General features: G+C 43.3%; 1 protein-coding gene across 2 annotated transcripts in view; it reads left to right on the forward strand.

The window, feature by feature from the left end:
* Positions 1-16,204: 16,204 nt before the first annotated feature.
* LOC106586149 (acid-sensing ion channel 4-A-like) overlaps positions 16,205-25,098 on the forward strand; it is a 95,778-nt gene continuing 86,884 nt past the window's right edge. The window contains exon 1 of one of the 2 annotated variants that reach the window (XM_014173053.3): positions 16,205-17,311. In XM_014173053.3, the coding sequence (XP_014028528.1) occupies positions 16,736-17,311 (576 nt within the window). In that variant the 5' untranslated portion in view covers positions 16,205-16,735. The remainder of the gene's footprint in view (positions 17,312-25,098) is intronic. The other variant, XM_014173054.3, reaches the window with a different exon arrangement.

Here is a 25,098-nt window from a genome sequence, read left to right on the forward strand (position 1 = left end):
GCCACGCAGACTTGATTCGTTGCTTTTCTCTCATGCAAATGTTTGAATTCTCTGTGTTATGATCAGATGCAAAAGGTCATCTCCGAGCCACGAAGGTTACATAATGTTCACAGCTTGGTTACGTTTTACACTGATGCCTGATTCACATTGGACTTCTTTCATTTGCAACCTTGGTAATTTACCAAAATGCACCTATGAAGAGATCAAATGACAGAGCATTGCAGTACATTTCACATCATAATAGATTCCTCACCCCGCTGATGATAAAGACATTTTGGATCTGTTTGGGCAGAATGGGACTTTCCTTGGTGAGAATGAAAGTCACGTACAATCTGAATAACGGTAGTCAACAAGTAGCTAGCTGCACATTGTACTGTTATACTGTGTTACGTTTTCCTTTTGAAGTACTCAAAGCCGTTGGTATACTTTCAATAGAGTGGGTTCTAACTTTCTTGATCTGTTTTCATTCAGAAGAAATAAAATCGACTCCCATTCATAGTGACTGAACAATATGAAGTTCTGGCTCATGTAAGATCGCACCAGCATGTTCTGAATGGCTCAAGTGTACCATCAATCCAATTTAGTTTGGAACAACTGAACACATTTGAACTAGAAGGGTGTCTTGTTCTGGAAAGTAATAAACGTCTACAGCTTACAACTACATCAACACATTTGTGCCCAACAGATGTTCGAAGCAAGACCTTGCCAAATTGTGTAAAATTGATCTGTCTTTCATTGCCTTTGTGAGGATCCCATTATCGGGTGACTCTTCTGCAATATTTATTCAGTTCACCCCTCCATGCCCCCTGGCTGATCCATCCATGCTCCCCTTGTACCTCCTTTAGCTATCCAATCACTCGCCAATGCTAATGAGCAGCTTAGGTGCCTGCTCTCCTGTCCCTCAGATATCATGACTGGAGACGGGCTCATTGATTGGAGTAGATTGATCAGGCCAGAGATGATACAGCAACATTACATGATTTATTCTGCCTCTAATACCCTGTGTCAGGGCCTCTCCCTAAGGATGCTGTTCTTCAAGCATGTTGTTCTTTCATCATCGGGAGGATCAGAACCTCTTTACAAAATGCAACCTCAACTTTTCTCGCAGGATGTGGCTGCGACACTCTTCACTTAGCGGGGAGCCCGGCTGTTTTGATGAATTTATACACTGTCTCGAAATTGTCGTCATTTATATTTAATAAGTTATTGTTCTAGGACTGTTTTTTTTTTTTCTCTCCCCTTCTCTTACACCGAACAGCCGTTTGTTTGTTTTGCATTCGGTAGATGCTATGTTAAGGCAATTTAATGAGCTGTTTCCCCACCTGTGAAAGCCAAGACAGCACAAACAAACACAATGATTCTACCTCTCAAAATAACTGGATTAGAGATAAGATCCAGCCAGAGAGACAGTTTTCAACTTTTAACTCTCTTCCCACCACCACCACCCTCCCCCAAAACAGAATAGAATCATTATCATCGTCACTGACTCTCTGTTGTGTGAAATCCTAGTGAGCCTCACAGGGCTGGAGTGAGTTTTCACAGACTCTACCGAGTCGGGGTGGCGTGGCGTGCGTGGTGGTGAGGTACACAGCTGGCGGCAGAACATGCCCTGTTGTTGTTTGGGCTGGAGGGCAGGTGAGGCTCTGTCAGAGCAGGGGAAAGATTGGGAGTGTGATGCCCGTCTTGTTTGTAATGCTGATGGGGAGGGGGAAGAGGGTCAGCGGTCCCTCCCAGGCTTCCCTCCACATCCCATCTGTCCTGCACTGACAGCCTGTGAGCCCAATAACAAGTCAGCATCTGTCCTCTAATGAGGCTTCCCGCTCTGCATCAAGACATCAAACACAAACATATAGATAATCAAGGCAGGGGGAGAGGTGTCCCATGTGAAATATAGCCGTATCAGTCCACTTAATCACAATGTCTCCAAGTACAAAGTAAGCAATTATCGCAAGATGGCTCGGAGCTCCTTGCTATTCATTTTACAACACACACAACTTGGCTTTATCAGTGTAAACTTTTGCTTTGTAAACCCCTCAAAAATCTTTCATTTGTAAATATCTGTCGTCCCCCCGCCCCGCTCACATTTATCATGTTTTTCCTCCTGCTGTCTTCTGTCATCCATTGTTTTCAACTGGACTGTTATTCTGTGTGTCGGATGCAAACCGTATCAGGTTCAGTCAGTCGGTGTTCTCCCCTGGCATTGCAGGCCATCGCTATTTTGGCCGGCCTCCACAGAAAACCTGACACTCCCATGAACTCTCGAAGAGGGAGAGGGATTTTTATTAAGAAGCTCTTAAAAAGAAAGTCCATGTATTATTTACAAAAAGCTATGTGTTGTAGAAATTGCGCATGAATGATTTTTGCGAAAGGAGATTCAGCCTGTGACATTTAGCTTTTGTTCCACTTGCTTATGGGAGAGAGTGCCTTTCTTTCTTTTTCTTGGGGGAAGGGTGTGGGGAGGAGAAGGGGTGAGGACACAAAAATATCATACTGTCGGGGAAGTTAGTCTGCTCTACTCTGGCTGTGTCCTTCACTAACTATAGATGCAGAGCTCTGCCATTTTGGTTGTCAATACTTGAAAACCCAGCATATTGTCAATAACCTCTGTTTTTTTATTTGAAGTTTTGCCAATAATGTTGCATTTGTTAGCCTCGGTCTATTTTTGGTTCCCTTAAGAATAGTAGTCTTTCATCTGGACTGTAGCTGAGAGCAGCTGATTGGCAGCAATACACTGCCAGGGAACTAATATACTGTGGTCCTCAACATTCTCTGTGAGAGCACTACTAGGAAGGTCATGGGATGTGCACTTTCCGTGATCTCTCCCCATGTTATTCACATATCTATGGATTTTATGGACTTAAACATTGAAGATGTACAGTACCGTTCAAAAGTTTGGGATCACTTAGAAATGTCCTTGTTTTTGAAAGAAAAGCACCTTTTTTGTGCATTAAAATAACATCAAATTGATCAGAAATACAGTGTAGACATTGTTAATGTTGTACATTTTCATTTTACCTTTATTTAAGCAGGGAAGTCAGTTAAGAACAAATTCTTATTTTCAATGACGGCCTAGGAACAGTGGGTTAACTGCCTTGTTCAGGTGCAGAACGACATATGTTTTACCTTTTCAGCTGGGGGATTCAATCTTGCAACCGTTTGGTTACTAGTCCAATGCTCTAACCACTAGGCTACCTGCCGCCTATTGTAGCTGGAAATTTTTTATGGAATTTTTTATGGAATTTCTACATAGGCGTATGGAGGCCCATTATCAGCAACCATCACTCCTGTGTTCCAATGGCACGTTGTTTTAGCTAATCCAAGTTTATAATTTTAAAAGGCTAATTGATCATTAGAAAACCCTTTTGCAATTATGTTAGCACAGCTGAAAACTGTTGTCCTGATTAAAGAAGCAATAAAACTTGCCTTCTTTATACTTGTGGAGTATCTGGAGCATCAGCATTTATGGGTTCGATTACAGGCTCAAAATGGCCTGAAACAAATAACTTTCTTCTGAAACTCATCAGTCTATTCTTGCTCTGAGAAATGAAGGCTATTCCATGCGAGAAATTGGCAAGAAACTGAAGATCTCGTACAACGCTGTGTACTACTCCCTTCACAGAACAGCGCAAACTGGCTCTAACCAGAATAAAAAGAGGAGTAGGAGGCCCCAGTGCACAACTGAGCGAGAGGACAAGCACATTAGTGTCTAGTTTGAGAAACAGACGCCTCACAAGTCCTCAACTGGCAGCTTCATTAAAAAGTACAAGCAAAACACCAGTTTCAACGTCAACAGTGAAGAGATGACCCCGGGATGCTGGTCTTCTACGCAGAGTTGCAAAGAAAAATACATTTCTCAGACTGGCGAATAAAATGAAAAGATTAAGATGGGCAAAATAACACAGACACTGGACAGAGGAAGATGTGAAAAAAGTGTTATTGACAGACGTATCTAAGTTTGAGGTGTTCGGATTACAAAGAAGAACATTCGTGAGATCCAGAAAAAATGAAAAGATGCTGGAGGAGTGCTTGATGCCATCTGTCAAGCATGGTGGAGGCAATGTGATGGTCTGGTGGTGCTTTGGTGGTGGAAAAGTGGGAGATTTGCACAGGGTAAAAGGGATCTTGAAGAAGGAAGGCTATCACTCCATTTTGCAACGCCATGCCATACCCTTTGGACGGTGCTTAATTGGAGCCAATTTCCTCCTACAACAGGACAATGATCCAAAGCACAGCTCCCCTATGCAAGAACTATTTAGGGAAGAAGCAGTCAGCTGGTATTCTGTCCATAATGGAGTGGCCAGCACAGTCACCGGATCTCAACCCTATTGAGCTGTTGTGGTACGTAAGAAGTGCCCATCAAGCCAATTCAACTTGTGGGAGGTGCTTCAGGAAGCATGGGGTGAAATCTCTTCAGTTTACCTCAACAAATTGACAACTAGAATGCTAAAGATCTGCAAGGCTGTAATTGCTGCAAATGGAGGATTCTTTGACGAAAGCAAAGTTTGAAGGACACAATTTATTATTTCAATTAAAAATCATTATTTATGACCTTGTCAACGTCTTGACTATATTTCCAATTCATTTTGCAACTCATTTCATGTATGTTTTCATGGAAAACAAGGACATTTCTAAGTGACCCCAAACTTTTGAACAGAAGTGTACGTGAAGACATTGTGCATTTTTAAATAAAGCAGTGTACTGCTTCTTGAATAAAAATGATCCTTGCGGCTCTGAAAATAATCAGTGAACCTTGAGCTTTCTGCTCATGTGTGCAGAGCATGTCAATTCCTCAGTCCACTGCGTTGGCTACACTCTTTCTTTTTCTCCCTTGGGCAATGGGCTCCATTCATACATACAGCAAAATGAGTATCCATATGGTCCTTCAGTAGATAGTCTAACCTTAATAATGAGAGCTCTCACTAGGCCCTGGCACTTTGGACTTTCATGTAGTATTAGACCATGGCAGCAGGATTTGCGCTGGCCAAGGCTGAACTATGCGACTGATCCGTACCGTGTCCAATCTCAGCATAAATGGAGGGGGGGGAAAGTCTGGTGTGTGGCTTTCAATGTCATACCAGTTATTTTAGCAATTTCAGAGGAATTAAAAGAAAAAGAGTCTCAATCTGTAATGAATTGTGAACCGGATGTAAAGCCGAAATTCCAATTCTATACTTAGCAGCAAGGTTGGCCTCAGTACAAATATCAGGGCAATATACATTCACTGTAGTGTATTTTTTTATTTGGATCCCCAGCAGTATCTACTCTTCCTGGGGTCCACAAAAACCACAAAACATGACATATAACAAAACACTGATACACTGCTCGACAAGAACAGTCACAAAAATATAAAATACAACGATATACAAACAATACAACTAAATAATAGTGTTAGTGTGTCTGTTTGTGTGTGTCCCCTCCCAATGTTCCATTATTACCTGATGTAATAATAATACCTCTTTTATTTATATATATTTTTTTATCCCTTTTTCTCCCCAATTTCGTGATATCCAATTGGTCTTGGTTCTTCTCTGCAACTTCCGTACGGACCCGGGAGAGGCAAAGTTGAGAGCCATTTGTCCTCCGAAACATGACCCTGCCAAGCCACACTGCTTCTTGACACACTACTCGCTTAACCCGGAAGCCAGCCGCACCAATGTGTCAGAGGAAACACCGGACAACTGGCAACCATGTCAGCGTGCACTGCACCCGGCCCGCCACAGGAGTCGCTAGAGCGCGATGGGACAAGGATGTCCCAGCCGGTCTCATGGGTCTCCCGGTCTCGGCCGGCTGCGACACAGCCCGGGATTGAACCCGGATCTGTAGCGATGCCTCAAGCACTGCGATGCATGATGTAATCTCTAAAATAAAAACTAGCAGCCTAGCGTAAGAAAAAAATCCCCATAACGATCCATCAGTTTAAACTAGAGATATCTGTCATTTTTTGCAATGGATGCGTCTCAATACGCCACATTCACCAAAGTCGCATATCTGCATCTTCTGTGGAAGCTAGAGCAGTGTTTGTCAGACCATGAGACATTGTGAAAATTGGTTTTCTCACGAAACCATCTGTAGCGTCTGAACAGTTTGGCATACAAACTATTATGACCCCTCTATGGAAAGATGAGAAGTTTTGCTATGACCCCCACAAGCGTCTTGGGACTCGGCAGATCAGCTGTACTAACTTCAGACAACTTCTGTCTGTAGCGTCCGAACAGTTTGGGCTCCAAACAGGTACATGTCGGTTGTTTTGCTCTAGGACAACCACAAGCCTCACAAGACTTGTCTGAATGTTCCCCAGTACCAGTTTAAAAAGTTTATGGATATGTCACGCCCTGACCATAGAGAGTCATTGGTTCTCTATGGTATAGTAGGTCAGGGCGTGACTAGGGGGTGTTCTAGGTTTATTATTTATATGTTGGTGTGCTTGGTATGGTTCCCAATCAGAGGCAGCTGTTTAGCATTGTCTCTGATTGGGGATCATATTTAGGCAGCCATTTCCCCACTGTATTTTGTGGGATCTTGTTTTGTTTTGAGTTAGTGCATGTAGCACATCTGATGTTACGGTTCGTTGTTTGTTTCTTTCTTTTTGTTTGGAAGTTTCGCTTAAATAAATATGTAGAACTTTAATCACGCTGCGCCTTGGTCCAGTTCCTATGACGAGCGTGACAGGATATACAGTGGGGGAGAAAAGTATTTGATCCCCTGCTGATTTTGTATGTTTGCCCACTGATAAAGAAAGGATCAGTCTATAATTTTAATGGTAGGTTTATTTGAACAGTGAGAGACAGAATAACAACAAAAATATCGAGAAAAACGCATGCCAAAAATGTTATAAATTGATTAGCATTTTAATGAGGGAAATAAGTATTTGACCCCCTCTCAATCAGAAACATTTCTGGCTCCCAGGTGTCTTTTATACAGGTACGGGCTGAGATTAGGAGCACACTCTTAAAGGGAGTGCTCCTAACCGCAGCTTGTTACCTGTAAAAAAGACACATGTCCACAGAAGCAATCAATCAATCAGATTCCAAACTCTCCACCATGGCCAAGACCAAAGAGCTCTCCAAGGATGTCAACGACAAGATTGTAGACCTACACAAGGCTGGAATGGGCTACAAGACCATCGCCAAGCAGCTTGGTGAGAAGGTGACAACATTTGGTGCGATTATTCGCAAATGGAAGAAACACAGAAGAACTGTCAATATCCCTCGGCCTGGGGCTCCATGCAAGATCTCACCTCGTGGGGTTGCAATGATCATGAGAACGGTGAGGAATCAGCCCAGAACTACACGGGAGGATCTTGTCAATGATCTCAAGGCAGCTGGGACCATAGTCACCAAGAAAACATTTGGTAACACACTACGCCGTGAAGGACTGAAATCCTGCAGCGCCCGCAAGGTCCCCGTGCTCAAGAATACATATACATGCCCGTCTGAAGTTTGCCAATGAACATCTGAATGATTCAGAGGACAACTGGTGAAAGTGTTGTGGTCAGATGAGACCAAAATTGAGCTCTTTGGCATCAACTCAACTCGCCGTGTTTGGAGGAGGAGGAATGCTGCCTATGACCCCAAGAACACCATCTCCACCGTCAAACATGGAGGTGGAAACATTATGCTTTGGGGGTGTTTTTCTGCTAAGGGGACAGGACAACTTCACCGCATCATTTGACGGGGGCCATGTACTGTCAAATCTTGGGTGAGAACCTCCTTCCCTCAGCCAGGGCATTGAAAATGGGTCGTGGATGGGTATTCCAGCATGACAATGACCCAAAACACACGGCCAAGGCAACAAAGGAGTAGCTCAAGAAGAAGCACATTAAGGTCCTGGAGTGGCCTAGCCAGTCTCCAGACCTTAATCCCATAGAAAATCTGTGGAGGGAGCTGAAGGTTCGAGTTGCCAAACGTCAGCCTCGAAACCTTAATGACTTGGAGAAGATCTGCAAAGAGGAGTGGGACAAAATCCCTCCTGAGATGTGTGCAAACCTGGTGGCCAACTACAAGAAACGTCTGACCTCTGTGATTGCCAACAAGGGTTTTGCCACCAAGTACTAAGTCATGTTTTGCAGAGGGGTCAAATTATTATTTCCCTCATTAAAAAGCAAATAATTTTATAACATTTTTGACATGCGTTTTTCTGGATTTTTTTGTTGTTATTCTGTCTCTCACTGTTCATATAAACCTACCATTAAAATTATAGACTGATCATTTCTTTGTCAGTGGGCAAACGTACAAAATCAGCAGGGGATCAAATACTTTTTTCCCCCACTGTATGGAGGGGTCAAATACATGTAAAAAAATATATAATTTTCTGATCTTTCTTACAACTCTCAGATATAGGACAGACACTTCAGTTATTTTGACCAATCAGATCAGCTCTGAAAAAGATCTGATGTGAAAAGATCTGATGTGATTTGTCAAAAGACCAATTAGTGGAAAAAGTATCAGAATTGGGCTGTATGTGTAAACACAGCTTTAGTGACAGCTTTTTGTTGTTGTTGTTATCTTACCTTAATTTTACACCTGAATCTCCCAAACTGGGATCTATGCTATTTATTATTTTTTTAAATTGTAAATATCACCACATCTTTCAATTTCTCACAGTCCCCCATCCTCAAATGAGGAAAACCAACTAGAAATACAATATTGTTTTGCTTAAATGTAAATCTGACATTTCCCTGGCCTGTTTCAGGCAGTTGGATTGTCTGTTTGGTGCAGATAAACACCTTTGTTACTGCTTGTTACCTCACCTGCATTCAAGGAACATTTTTTTAACAACTGTCAGAGAATTAATACCCCTCTATCAACAATTACATAGCCTCAGAGTCTCAAAGTTCATTTACTTGTGTAGCAGCAAGGCTGGCTAGGGTCTGTCAGAATGTCAAACTTCATATCTCATAGTTGCACTCTTGGGAATGAATAGAAATGCCTGTGTGGAAAACATTCACCCCAAGGAAAAGTTTATTCAACAGAGATAAAAGAAAATATATTTATTCCCAAGATAAATCGAAAATATATTGAACTGCAAAACGGAAGCACAACATTCTGGATTTATTATGTAGCACAAAACTGAAATGTGAAGACAATTCTCCAGTTCTACACTGAACAGAGATATAAACGCAACATTCAACATTTTTTAAGATTTTGCTGGGTTACAGTTCATATAAGGAAATCAGTCAATTGAAATGAATTCATTAGGCCCTAATCTATGGATTTCACATGACTGGGAATATATAAATGCATATTTTGGTAAGAGATACCATAAAAAAAAGGTAGAGGTGTGGATCAGAAAACCAGTCAGTATTTGGTGTGATGACCACTTGCCTCATGCAGCGCGACACATCTCCTTTGCATAGAGTTAATCAGGCTGTTGATTGTGGCCTGTGGAATGTTGTCCCACTCTTCTTCAATGGCTGTGTGAAGTTTCTGGATATCGGTGGGAACTGGAACACATTGTCATACACATCGATTCAGAGCATCCCAAACATGCTTGATGGGTGAGATGTCTGTCTGATGAGTATGCAGGCAATGGAAGAACTGGGACATTTTCAGCATCCAGGAAGTGTGTACAGATTCTTGTGACATGGGGCCGTGCACTATCATGCTGAAACATTAGGTGATGGCGGTGGATGAATGGCACGAAAATGGGCCTCATGAACTCGTCATGGTATATCTGTGCATTCAAATTGCGATCGATAAAATTCAATTGTGTTTGTTGTCCGTAGATTCTGACTGTCCATACCATAACCCCACCACCACCATGGGGCACTCTTTTCACAACGTTGACCTCAGCAAACCGCTCACCCACACGACGCCATACACGCTGTCTTCTACCTGCCCGGTACAGTTGAAACCAGGATTCATCTATGAAGAGTACACTTCTCCAGCGTGCCAGTGGCCATCGGAGGTGAGCACTTGCCCACTGAAGTCAGTTACGATGCCGAACTGCAGTCGGGTCAAGACCCTGGTGAGGACGACGAGCATGCAGATGGGCTTCCCTGAGACAGTTTTTGACAGTTTATGTAGAAATTCTTCGGTTGTGCAAACCCACAGTTTCATCAGCTGTCTGGGTGGACAACTTCTTTGCTCGCTTTGAGGACAATATAGTGCCACCGACACGGCCCGCTACCAAAACCTGCGGGCTCTCCTTCACTGCAGCCAACGTGAGTAAAACATTTAAACGTGTTAACCATCGCAAGGCTGCCGACCCAGACGGCATCCCTAGCCGCGTCCTCAGAGCATGCGCAGACCAGCTGGCTGGTGTGTTTACGGACATATTCAATCAATCCTTATCCCAGTCTGCTGTTGCCACATGCTTCAAGAGGGCCACCATTGTTCCTGTTCCCAAGAAAGCTAAGATAACTGAGCTAAATGACTATCGCACCGTAGCACTCACTTCCGTCATCATGGAGTGCTTTGAGAGACTAGTCAAGGACCATATCACCTCCACCCTACCTGACACCCTAGACCCACTTCAATTTGCTTACCGGCCCCAATAGGTCCACAGATGACGCAATCGCAATCACACTGCCCTAACCCATCTGGACAAGAGGAATACCTATGTAAGAATGCTGTTCATCGACTACAGCTCAGCATTTAACACCATAGTACCCTCCAAACTCGTCATTAAGCTTGAGACCCTGGGTCTCGACCCTGCCCTGTGCAATTAGGTCCTGGACTTCCTGACGGGCCGCCCCCAGGTGGTGAGGGTAGGAAACAACATCTCCACCCCGCTGATCCTCAACACTGGGGCCCCACAAGGGTGCGTTCTCAGCCCTCTCCTGTACTCCCTGTTCACCCATGACTGTGTGGCCATGCATGCCTCCAACTCAATCATCAAGTTTGCCGACGACACTACAGTGGTAGGCTTGATTACCAACAACGACGAGACGGCCTACAGGGAGGAGGTGAGGGCCCTCGGAGTGTGGTGTCAGGAAAATAACCTCACACACAATGTCAACAAAACAAAGGAGATGATCGTGGACTTCAGGAAACAGCAGAGGGAGCAACCCCCTATCCACATCGATGGGACAGTAGTGGAGGAGGTGGAAAGTTTTAAGTTCCTCGGCGTACACATCACGGACAAACTGAAATGGTCCACTCACATAGACAGCGTGGTGAAGAAAGTGCAGCAGCGTTTATTCAACCTCAGGAGGCTGAAGAAATTCGGCTTGTCACCAAAAACCCTCACAAACGTTTACAGATGCACAATCGAGAGCATCCTGTCGGGCTGTATCACCGCCTGGTACGGTAACTGCTCCGCCCACAACCGCAAGGCTCTCCAGAGGGTAGTGAGGTCTGCACAACGCATCACCGGTGGCAAACTACCTGCCCTCCAGGACACCTACAGCACCCGATGTCACAGGAAGGCCAAAAAGATCATCAAGGACAACAACCACCCGAGCCACTGCCTGTTCACCTCGCTATCATCCAGAAGGCGAGGTCAGTACAGGTGCATCAAAGCTGGGACCGAGAGACTGAAAAACAGCTTCTATCTCAAGGCCATCAGACTGTTAAACAGCCATCACTAATATTGAGTGGCTGCTGCCAACATACTGACTCAAATCTCTAGCCACTTTAATAATTAAAAATGGGATGTAATAAATGTATCACTAACCACATTAAACAATGTCACTTTATATAATGTTTACATACCCTACTTTACTCATCTCATATGTATTTACTGTACTCTATACCATCTACTGCATCTTGCCTATGCCGTTCGGCCATCGCTCATCCATATATTTTTATGTACATATTCTTATTCATTCCTTTACACTTGTGTGTATAAGGTAGTTGTTGTGAAATTGTTAGATTACTTGTTATATATTACTGCATGGTCAGAACTAGAAGCACAAGCATTTCGCCTCACTCGCATTAACATCTGCTAACCATGTGTATGTGACAAATACAATTTTATTTTATTTTATTTGGATGGTCTCAGATGATCCAGCAGGTGAAGAAGTCGGATGTTGAGGTCCTGGGCTGGCGTGGTTACACGTGGTCTGTGGTTGTGTGGCCGGTTGGATGTACTGTCAAATTCTCAAAAATTACTTTGGAGGCATATGGTTGTTAAATTAGCATTAAATTCTTTGGCAACAGGTCTGGTGGACATTCCTGCAGTCAGCATGCCAATTGCGCGCTCCCTCAAAGCTTGAGACATCTGTGGCATTGTGTTGTGTGACAAAACTGCACACTTTAGAGTGGCCTTTTATTGTCACCAGCACAAGGTGCACCTGTGTAATGATCATGCTATTTAATCAGTTTTTTGATATGCCACACCTGTCAGGTGGATGGATTATCTTGGCAAAGGAAAAATGCTCACTAACAGGGACGTAAACAAATTTGTGCACAACATTTTAGGTAAATAAGCTTTTTCTGCATATGGAACATTTCAAGGATGTTTTATTTCAGCTCATGAAACATGGGACTAACACTCTACATGTTGTGTTTATATTTTTGTTCAGTATACTTACATGTTGTTGATTTTGTATGTTGCATACAGTATCAAGTAATCCCTTCCATCACAATAGTTTTTTAAATGGACAAAGGTGTTGAATAGCCTGAGGCCAACGAGTGACATTTGCTCGGCTGCTGCTACCAAAATATGATATGAAATGTAATATGATATTTACTAGGGCTGAGAATTGCCAGGAACCTCACGATAACATCTTATCATGATACTTAAGTGCCGATGCGATATGTCCTGTGATTCGTACGATTCTATATGTATCGCGATTCGATACTGCAATTTTATTTATATTTGATGTTCCAAGCATATTGTTCGCTTTATGTCTGCTGCAGAGAGCACATGAGGAAATGAGTTTTGATCAGTCATGGAAATGAAAGAGCTGAAAACGTGTTGGCTCACTAGTTAAAAAGTAGATGGAGAGCAAGCTATAGAATGAAAAACACAGGCGTTTTGGGACAGATACAGCTGACTAGTGCTAGCTAACGCTATCTAAACAAATTGATACTTGGAGTCAAAGAATCAATATAATTATCGTCCAAAAATAATATTGTGATGTCTTAATGTATAGATTTTTTCCCCCTAATCCCTGATATTTACCCTAGTCTCTAGGGTTCACTCAGTCACTTCACTCTAGGTCTATTGAATCCTATCATCACAATAACTTTCTTTAAGGTTTTACGATTTTTTCCCCCCCCACATCTTTGAAATACACCAACCAATCAGAAATACCCTATATTCCATGTGTGCTTTGTGCGTGAACAATGGCTGCTGAAAGGTTTGAAGTTTTTGCATCTCAACATAAAGAAGGGTATGACAAAAAGCACAAAGATGCTGAACTAAGGTACAACACATGGCAGGGAATTACCATGCTACTGGGAGTGGCAGGTGCTTCCTTTCACAGCTTATCAGTAGCACCATTTTCCTTTTCACTGGGATAAAAAGACTACAGCTACTAGCTGCTATCAAATACTAGAGCTACAGTACTGCTGGATGCACCCATTCCTCCTTATTTTTGAGCTCAAAAAATATTTTAATAATGTGATAAAAACAGCAAAAAAAGTTGTTTATAATCTATGCTCAACAAAAATGCAATTCAACATGTAATGGTCCCATGTTTAATGTGATGAAATGATCCCAGACATTTTACATACGCACAAAAAGCTGATTTCCCTAAAATGTTGTGCATGCTGACTGCAGGAATGTCCACCAGAGCTGTTGCCAGATAATTTCATATTCATTTCTCTACCATAAGCCGCCTTCAACGTCGTTTTAGAGAATTTGGCAATAGCTCCAACCAGCCTCACAAAAGCAGATCACGTGTAACCACTCCAGCCCAGGACCTCCACATCCGGCTTCTTCACCTGCGGGATCGTCTGAGACCAGCCACCCGGACAGGTGATGAAACTGTGGGTTTGCACAACCAAAGAATTTCTGCACAAACTGTGAGAAACAGGGAAACTCATCTGCGTGATTATCATCTTCACCAGGGTCTTGACCTGACTGCAGTTCGGTGTCGTAACCGACTACAGTGGGTAAATGCTCATCTTTGATGGCCACTGGCATGCTGGAGAAGTGTGGTCCTCACGGATGAATCACATTTTCAACTGTACCGGGTATATGGCAGACAGCGTGTATGTCGCCGTGTGGGCGAGTGGTTTGCTGATGTCAACGTTGTGAACAGAGTGCCCCATGGTTGTGGTGTGGTTATGGTATGGGCAGGCATAAGCTACAGACAACGAACGCAATTTAATTAAATCAATGGCAATTTCAATGCACAGAGATACTGTGATGAGATACCGAGACCCATTGTTGTGCCATTCATCCGCCGCCATCACCTCATGTTTCAGCATGATAATGCATGGCCCCATGTCACAAGGATCTGTACACACTTCCTGGATGCTGAAAATGTCCAAGTTCTTCCATGACCTGCATACTCATCAGACCTGTCACCCATTGAGCATGTTAGGGATGCTCTGGATCAATGTGTACGACAGCATGTTCCAGTTTCCGCAAATATCCAGCAACTTCGCACAGCCATTGAAGAGGAGTGGGACAACATTCCACAGGCCACAATCAACGGCCTGATTAACTCAATGCAAAGGAGATGTGTCGCGCTGCATGATACAAATGGTGGTCACACCAAATACTGACTGGTTTTCTGATCCACGCCCCTACCTTTTTTTAAGGTGTCTGTGACCAACAGATGCATAACTGTATTCCCAGTCATGTGAAATCCATAGATTTGTGCGTAATGTCCTTGTATGAACTGTAACTCATTGACATCGTTGTAACTCATTGACATCGTTGCGGTTTATATATTTTTTCAGTTAGTGGACTGTGTTTTTTGGGTTGTAAGATGAAAAAACCTGTCTTGGCTAAATGCAAATATAATTCTCTCCAATATGAGAAATTGTTGAATTTGCCAGATGTGGATGCTATATTTTTTGTAGGCAGGAATGAGGTCTGTACCCCTCCCCCAGGATGATGATCAGCCTGGCCCTCTGTGTGGCTGCTGTAAAGAACCTCAGCATCTTCAGGGTATCTCTAAACAAAATACTTAATGCCCAGCAGACCTCACTGCCAGAAGCATGGTTAATCCATCTAAACATCATTCCCACCAAGTGAATGTAATATTCCTTAGATACATTGAGATACTGTATCTGTATGGAATTATGATCAAGGGTCCATCCCTTTATGTTTGACGGAGTAAAACCCCTTGTTGAAGTGACTACCATGACATTGATCAAGGGAGAAGGGTCAAGGGTATGGCTTCAGCAGTTACTTGAGGGCACTTTGCCAGCTCTCACTTGTGGATGGGAACTTCCTTCGCTTGCACAAACTAAGCGTATATTGATTGTTCTTGTCTTTTCAATCAATATCTGAATTCTTGATCATTTCTTCTTTCTATAATTTGACAAGATTTCATGCTATTCGATTATTAACTTTCAAAAGTCAAAAAGTTTCACTGTTTTATTTACTCCCCCCAGTCTATGTAGTGAGTGAGTAAGAAAGGGGCGGGTCAGCGGAAATATATATTTTATGAAGCTTTTAAAAGCCTCATTGTCCCAGTAGTTCCTTGTTCAATCTGTAATTATCATATTTCTCTACCCTCTCACCATCTCCACTTGAGAGGACTTGGCATATGTGTTGAAAGCGTTTTAATTCATCATCAAATATGCCTTTTTCCTCTACAGGTCCCAGCCCTGTGTGATGTGAATCACATGACTAATCCAATTTAAAGGGGAATAACATGCATTAGGGAGACCACTTTTGTGCCTCCTATTTATATCATTTTGTTTGGCAATCTGATAATGACCATTAATAACATGAAGGCGCACACTGTAAAAGAGGAGGAGTGGGGGCGAAGTGGGGGAAATCAATACTTTATTTCAACATCTCCAGCGTCATCATGGTCCCAGATCAGAAGGCGTCCACTAATTCAAATTCGTGCTGGAGCCTGTGACGCTACCATTAATTCCTGATAAGAAAGGACCGTTGTACTGCCTTCCTTAATCTCTGACAGATGCTTCAGCCGGATCGATAGTCTTTCACGTTTTTTTTTTGTTCCAAAGAGGAGATTGATTGCTAGGAGTTGCCTGGTGCTCCTTTCCACTTCTCTCACTCCTCATTATTGTTCTAATTAGGCATTCTCTGAGGATCTGAGGAGGGGGGGCATTAAAAACTAGCGACACCCCGCAATTCACATGAAGCACCGGATGTTTGGCAGAACAACCTTTGACCCCAACTTGTTACGGTCAAGGAGTAAGACCATTTCAAACAAGTGGATTAAGCAGGAGCGGGCTGTGGGAAGCACAGGGACATACAACGGGGGAAGTTCCAGCTCGCGCCAGTGAGGAGGAAATAATCACAATGTTGCCTTCTCATGAATTATTAAGTAGCCCCCTGCCTCTTTTAGCTTGACTCAGAATGCTGCATTTTCATCTGTGGGTCTGAAGCGGAGAGCAAGGGTGTTTTTTTTGACAGCTGTATTACTGCTGATAAGCAAGACTCTGCGAGATGATCAAGTACTGAGACACGCACCCAGAACAGCAGCACAGCAGCACTATTCACTACGAGCAGTGGCAGTCAGTAGCAGCAGCAGTAACAGCAGCAGCAGCAGCAACAGCAACTCTCTCGTGCCTTTTTCTTCTTCTTTGTGGAGTTGTAATCTGTTCTGAGGACAACAGCCAGAGAAGACGGGACAAGTGGATCAGGGCTGACAGCTGTCATCAAAACAACCCCAAACGCAGAGCTGGCTGCCCACATGCCGATCGAATTTGTTTGCAAAATCAAATTTGCAGAGGAGGATGAGAAGCAGAAAGGCAAGCAGGATGGGGACAAGGAGAGCCTGATTGAGGAGAGCTGCTCACCTCCAGCTAAGGACCTGGTCGGCTTCGCCAACTCCAGCTCTCTCCACGGGATTAACCACATCTTTGTCTCGGGGCGCCTGGGCATTCGGCAGACCCTCTGGGCACTTGCCTTTTTGGCTTCTCTGGCACTCTTTCTGTACCAGGCGGCAAAGTGTGCCATCTCTTACCTGGAGCATCCTCACGTCACCGCTCTGAATGAGGAAGCGAGCCCTGAGATGGTCTTTCCCGCTGTGACCATCTGCAACATCAACCGCTTCCGCTTCTCCGCTCTCACCGACGCCGACATCTACCACCTGGCTAACCTCACAGGTCTACCGCCAAAAAACCGGGATGGCCACAAGCCCACTGATTTGGACTATCCTGCGCCGGACATGCAGGACATCTTCAACCGGACGGGACATCAGCTGGACGAGATGCTGAAGAGCTGCAACTTCAGTGGACAGAACTGCTCTGCTGAGGACTTCTCTGTGGTACGTTGAAAAGTTTCCCAAAGTAGCTGACATACCTGTGTTATGTGTTTTGAGAAAGAACATTTAATTCAGTGTTCTTCTGAACTAAAACATTACAGATACTGAAAACACAGGGCATTAGAAAAATAAGCACACATATGTTTGGAAGTGAAATATTCTGAATTTGATCAAAAACAGATCCTTGGACACTTTTTTGTTTTTGCAAAACACCTGGAGGCACGAAAGATAATGTTGGAGTCAGCTATATACTTTAAAGGTAGTGTCATTTAAATTCTCTGTGTTTTAGTGTTACTTCAAGAGCCATGTGCTTTTTACTGGGAAAAGCTTAAATAAATAGGATTCAGAGCTCTGTGTCTCTGTTATCTTTCGTCATATACAGGGGAGCAACAGTTCTCTAATGATTACCTAGCGTTTGAGAATGTAACGGCATGGAACAACGGCTCTGGCTGCCCTCGAGAAGAATTGTTTGCAACTGAGAGAGTACACGGCCACAAAAATCACCTTTTAAAAGCTAACTTCTCTCTCCCTCATGCCCTCTCTCTCTTTCTCTGTCTGGGATTGTGGAACGGCTCCCTAGCTCTCTCAGCTCTTGTACCTTTCAGGAGGGAAGGAGTAATGTTCCACCAATGTTGTATTTCAATCTCGCTGCTGTTAAGATTAAATATTTAGAGACAGACATACATGATTTTTGCATTAGCCAGATTGACTAAAAGGAATTAAACCATTTCCATAAGCTTCTCTCACATCCAGTCAGGAATGTCCTCTCTCTCGCTCTGTGTGTGTGTGTGTGTGTGTGTGTGTGTGTGTGTGTGTGTGTGTGTGTGTGTGTGTGTGTGTGTGTGTGTGTGTTGTGCACTATTTATTAAAGCCACAGTCCTGATAGGAGATGGATTTTTTCCCTCTCTCAAGGAGGAACAGGAATATGCAATTGCTTTAGTGATGATAAAGTACTGGTGTCAAGTGTTAATAGGGTCTGTTGTACATTGATATGCTCACCTTTCTGAGACCCAAGGATTCTCTCTTATCGTGGTATTACACAGTATTAACCTTTGATATGCCAAGTTACAGACCAAGGAAATAATGACGTGTCCTCCCTGATTTCTGTGGCTGTTGCAATGTATAGGCAGCTTTTTCCTCTTTTGTAGTATTTCTGATCCTAAAGAATCACTCACACAGACATTTGTATTTTTTTATTTTAACATGCCAAGGAAAATGCCATGCATCCTAGGGGACCAGAAAGATGGGTGAAGATGGCAAAACACTGGCAGCTGTGGAGATGTGATTCCAAAAGTTTGTTTTGCACTCGGGTTCAAGCTACAGTATTTCTACACCCGCTGATGAGAATGTCCTCTGACACATTGACAGTCACTTCTCTCGCGGTACATTAATTAGGATCGTGACATCCAGGAACGGGGCTGTCCCATGTCAGCTGTTGAAACCTCACTAGTTCCCCGGGATGGGGCGTGACTTCAGCACAGATTAAGATCCCGTAGAAAGTTCCTTAAGTTGCTGTTTTTTTCTCTGTATAGCTCTGTGGTCTGCAATTGGGGGGGGCTGTCAGTTAGATTTGTTACAGGCTTCCTACTGCCTCCACGCATGACATGTCATTTACTGCACCCCCAAGGGCAGCAGAACTTGGAGGGAGCGTCCGTGTGAGGAGCCAGCCAGCCTGGGTTGGGAGCTCTGAGTGAGGTCAGACAGGGATGGGATGTGAGGGATGTGCTCTAGCTAGCTAACAGATGTTAAGCCCAGACACAGAGTCTCTTTCACACGGCATTTACTCCACTTTTCATGTTTGCGTGCCTCTGAGGTATGTGGAGCAACAGAAGTGTGCACCACAGTACGTAGCTAAGGCTGAATATTTAACTAACTGAATAGAAGCATGGTTATTACAGTTGAAATGCTATCACTCACACACACTAATACGCGCACACTAACACGCACGTGCGCTCTCCATCTCACTCTGTACACGCATTCATTCTTCTTCTTCTCATTGATTCGCATTTATCGGGATTGCCTTGTTGCACAGCGTCGTGAGTTTCAGTGGATGGTTTGGAGGACTCCAGATGTTTTGTTCAGGTAATGACTAAGATGGCGCTCAGGAGAAGTGTCTGATGAATAGTCTCATCACAAGGCCTTTGTCGTTTCATTTTGTTACCTCAAGGAACATTCCGTCTGTCTTTATCCTTTTACTGCAGTCGGGTAAATCAGGGTCACGTAGAGTGTTTCTTGGTAGTCTTAAACAAATCTACTTTGAAACAAAGGTGTACTCAACTCACACACGTGGTTATGGGCTAATCTGCACCATGTCGGATGTGGAGTGGAAATGTATTCAGTTTTGAGTTTGCATCCCAATATTACACTTTACAGTATATACATCAAAGAAGCCTGAAATATAAAAAAAATGTCTTGACATAGAAACAGGATTTTCAGCGCAATTTTTTGAAATAATGTTGATTCATTTTGAAATGATGAAAAATATGAATACATTCCACCCATGAAGCCACTAGGTCATTTGATTGCAGGAAAGTGCCATTTTGTTTTGATCTTTCTCTACTGTTTTTAAGAAATGGTCTCTCACAACACTTGAATGGTCTCAAGTTAGACACAACGCAACATTTTTATTGAAAAATAAGTGTGTCACTGTGCGTCTGAATCGTGTGCTTTGAAATGCAATAATTGGAAAGGGAAAAAGGAATTCAGCAAACCATGCATTTGCGCTCGAGGCACTCGAGACCCTACCAAGATAGAGATGCATAGCAATTTATTATACATTCTGGTGAAATGATTGTTGAAGGAAAATAGGCATAGTTGAAAACCTGTGTCTTTGTCATCCAAACACACTAGCTCCATGGAACCGTATCGCCGGAAACGCCTTGGATGAAAGTGGACTATCAAAGACCTGTTGTTATTTTTCAGAAGATTGATAGGTGTATTTTTAGGAGCGGTTCTTCTGCATTGAAAAGAAAATGCAAAGAAAAAGACAGCTGCTAGCATAGTCGTATTGTTTTACTTGTACAGATACCCAATGTTAGCCATTCCCAGTCCATATTCAATTCACCAACCTGTTTTCCATAGAGGTCTTGTTGTTTCATATTGAATCTAAGAATGTGTTAACTGGTCAACAAATAGAAAAACAAATAGATGATCTATTTTAGGATGCGATCGTACATAATTATGCATCAAAAATATTTTTTTCCCTTTAATACCTTTGTTTGACTAGCATTTTATGCCATTTTTAATAATAAAAAAAGTCATATTATTGACTCACATGAATTAATCAGCACCAGATAGAGCTAACTCAACATGCTTTGAAAAAATATCCCCATTTTATTTGTTGTTCATTTTTTGTAACCTCAGGATAATTGTTCGTTCATTGTGTGGCGCTATCGTGTAGATCTGGCAGAGAGCCTTTGGCTTTTTAAACAGGATATTTTGGATTTGTTTGCTCTCTGTCGGCTCTGTTTGCAGCTGCATTATCAGATTTATCTCTCAGCCAGGACAGAACCCTTCTGCATATATTCATGGGGTTAACTAAGTGGCGTTGGACTTGTAATGGTGTGCAGCAACCTATGAAACCTGGTTTAACGCAGTCGCCGTTAAAGGTCCCCCGTCTGCAGTTTGTCATTTCTGCGTGTTAAGTCTTTGTTGAGAGGCTGCTGTGTTTTAGTAGATAATTAAAAATCTTACGACGTGAACCTGAATGGTTCACTATTCTTGATCTCCACCTCATCTATTTTGATCATATTCTAAGTGTTGGAAGAAGGATGATGCAAATCAATAGTATGCAGAAGGGTTCGGCAAGCATGTATGGTGATGCTGTTGTTGATCCTTACCGAGGCTGACAACTGCCTAACCAGAGATCTGGGGCTTTTGTTCATACAAGCTCCAGTGAATTTCCTATAGGCAAAAACTCCCAGTCAACAACAAAAGGCACTCTCTAGATCTGATTCCTTTGTGTCGCCCTGTGAAAAGTTTTCCCATGAACAGGTGCTCTGTGTTGTGTCTATGTGGCTGGCACCCACTCTCTCCCGGGGTGGCATGTCTCTTTTGTCTTGGAGTGAGTGCTGCACATGAGCGCAGGAGTATGTGAATGACAGTTCCCCCCAGTGGGTTCAGCGGCTGCCCCCCCCCCCCCCCCCTCCCCGCATCCCTCCAGCCCCCTGATAGAGACAGAGGACTGGGGACCGTGAAAGTGACCGCTTTTCTGGAGCTCCATCTGAAACAGCCTGTCAATTAGCCATACAGTTCCACTGCTGTGGGCCTCTTTCCCTCCAGTCCTCACAGCTTGCCATGCTAGTCCGTATTTGATGTACAGACTCACTCTGAATTCGGAGCCCATCTTCGGTTAGGATATGAGCAGCTAGCCAGACCAATGCACAGTCTGTATAGTTATTGCTCCTACACGTGTAAAGAATACCCTCAAGTTGATCCCACATCATGCTGCTCTGATGGGGGATATGTGAAGAGTACAGTCGGTGGAACCTATTCCAGCCCTGTCCCACACACTGTCCTCCTCCTCCACGCTGCCTCGCTCGCTGGAGATGAATTACAGTGAAATTGGTCGGCTGCTTTACTCGATATGCATCATCAACATCTAATCAGATAAATCCCACCTGTGACCAGTTACTATATAATACAAAACCAAACAGTTTATTTTGGGGGGGGGGATTTGGCTTTTGTAAAATAATTTCTGATCACATTTAAAACGTCTTACCTCTGCAATGTCTGGAGCACTAGGCTGTATATGAGATGAAGCTAGAGCTTAGGGATGGCTTTTAACTCCACGATAAAGGCTTCTAATGCTCTGGTGCAGTTAACCCTCTCTAACCCCTGGGAGTCTTTACTCACATACACATATGTCTTCTTTTGATGACCAGTACTCCAAGCTGTTGGTGGTGTGTGTGCGTGTGCGTGTGCGTGTGTGTTCCATCACAGGCTGAAGGACTTGATTCAACAAGATTGATAATAACCCCTAACTTTGTGGCCCTCCCCCTTCCAATGGATCGATGAATCCTTCAGTCAGATTGCTTCCCAGCCCTTAAGCCTGGTGTGACTAATTACCTGGTGGCTGTGTTTTGGGCCGAGTCTCTGTTGCATTTGTTAGCGCTGCCAGAGCCCAGGTTCGAGTTAGATTTGAACATTTCTATTAAAAGAAACACAGAGTTGTTGGCCGAACTCGGTCAATATGTCAGACCTTTCCTCATTTACATGTAAAGGGTGCTCCAATGGTCTTGTACTGCTACGTATTGAACCATGAGCAGCCATTTCCACACCTCATACAGTAGTGGGCTGAAAATACACCCTGCATTCTCTATGTATGTTTTCAAAAACAGTGTTTACGGTCTCCATCGGAATACAGTAACACTGCATTCCAAGTTGCTCCCTATTCCCTTTGTGTGAGCAGTAGTCCACTATATAGGGAACAGTGCACTAAGTAATGCGCGATATAAAGAATAGGGCGTCATTTGGGTCGCAGCCTAGGTGATGATGACGAAAGCTGCTGACCAAAGATGCACTGTAAACTCTTTCCTTTCTTCAGGGGAGAAAGCCGTGAGAGTCCCCTGAATGCATTAGTGGAAATGCTTGTAAAAAATGAATCAAGCCTGCTTCTAGACCACACCAGATAATGGATGTGTGCCTCTCATTTCCTTCTACCAGTGTCACTTAATTACCTTGAAGGTGAAAGCATATTTGAACATTTCAAAGAGATTTCAATTGTAGAAACCATTGTGGCTGCGATTTGCATGGAAATGTCATTGATCACTTGGACTACCATTCAGCGGCAGGAAATAACAAGGAGCACAAATGTCATGGTAGCGTATCTACCCCCGGCGCTATCTGTATCTGCATGAGGAACTGCCTGTGCCTGGTGTATCTGCTTGGCTGGAGAATTGGCTCGCGTCCTGAATTATGTCTAATGTCACTTGGCTCGGCCCCTTGCTGATCTTTCGAGTGTGGCCTGGCCCCACACTTGCGATACATTATCGAGCGGGATTTCACAAACAATGGATCTCAATTTCTGTGCCAATTTTATAGCATTCTTTGCATATTTGCCACTATTGCTCAAAAGATTGACGCAAACTAGGTATGACCTCTATTGACACACAGTGCCATTGGGTGTCAGGTGTGATATTCTGTCTCGATCGATTAAATCATCATAACAGTGTCCTGAAGACGACACTGAACCTAGAACCTCTTCCCCTGTGAGAGAGGTTTGGTAAAGCATAGTGTTATGGCTACGTTTGAAATGGCTGTAACGAATTGTGGAACGGTTAATGACGGTGTCTTGTGTTGTCATAGAAATCCTACTAAGCAATGTTAAAGCTTTCTGAATGATATATGAAGTAGTGTAATGGAGAGTGCCTTACGGTAATGCTCAGGACCTAACGGTAATGCTCAGGACCTGTTAATGCGGATGCCCCCCCCCCCATAGTGCAATATAGGCTAGACTCTCGAAACCATTTGGCCTGATTTAATAAGCGTTTACATTATAGTGCAAAGTTTGCACCTTTTTAGTTTCAGAAGGGAATGAAACATAGTGATGATTTAGCTTCATCCCCTTCCTCCCCTAAGTTAAAACACCAGATTTATGTGGTGCACGGTAACTGTAAATTGATATCTGTTGCGTTGAGTGGAGAAAGAGGGATTATATTTAAACAAAGTAAAGATGGAAATAATCTTTGAAGGTACTTTAGTTACTAATACCTAACAATATTTTTTTTTAAAAGGGATTGAATATATTCAAACAAAGTAAAGAGAGAATTTCTGAAGGTAGTTACTTGAACAAGGTTTTACAGTACCTTGAATAAAGTTATGCCAAGACGATTTTGATGACCGTTGATATATTTCTATTTCTGTACATAGGCTAATCTTTCCAGACAGACAATTTCTTCATGTGCCGGATGTGGAGATGTGATGTTGACAAACCACTCGACCTTCAGACGCATAAAAATGCCATCTGATTTATCTCCCGGTGCTTGATTTACCACCTCTCATTTTGTCATCCTGCTAGTACATTTCACTTATGAAGTGCTTGAGGTGCAGGAAATACATTACAGTGTAATGAACTGCACAAAAAAGCAACCAAATTACTTCCTTTTAGATTCCAATTTGATATTAATGAATGCATTTTGTGGATATACACACATTTACACAACTTAAAGTAAGCATTGTGAAACCGTTTAATTCTGGTGCTGCAGCAGATCACACGACTGGAGCCAAGACCATAACTGTGCTTGGTTGGATCCTGGGTGGGCCGGACAGGGCCCGGACTGTGTCCCTCTGGGCTGTGGTGGGATGGTCTGATCTACTCTTCCTGTCCTTTTTTCTTCTGCCTGACCCAGGGCTTTCACCTTGTCTGCGTCTCAAATGGCACCATGTTCTCCGTATTGTGCTCTACATTTGACAAGAGCCCTATAGGCCCGTATGGGCCCTAGTCAAAAGGAGTGCAGTAAATAGGAAATAGTGTGGCATTTAGGACGCGGCTCCTGGATTACCGTCTCGAGCTTTGAAGTGACATTTGTTGATATGCTGTTGATCATGACTGGATCCAAGGTCGTGACAATATGTGATGGAGCAAGGGCATCCAGCAGCATTTAGGAGGAGGGCCTTTAATTCAGTGTAGAAGTTCAGAAATGATTTAGATTGAACTCATATGAACCCGGCTGAAGTAGGAGGACATGTCCTTCAGAAAGAGTTATTCAGTTCTGCTAATCATCCACTCCGTATGCTATTACCTCAACTAATTATACCACATTTTTCTGATTGTACATGTTTTTTTTTGT

The sequence above is a fragment of the Salmo salar genome, chromosome 25 (genome assembly GCF_965601325.2).
Source record: "Salmo salar chromosome 25, fSalSal1, whole genome shotgun sequence".
Classification (NCBI taxonomy): Eukaryota; Metazoa; Chordata; class Actinopteri; order Salmoniformes; family Salmonidae; genus Salmo; species Salmo salar.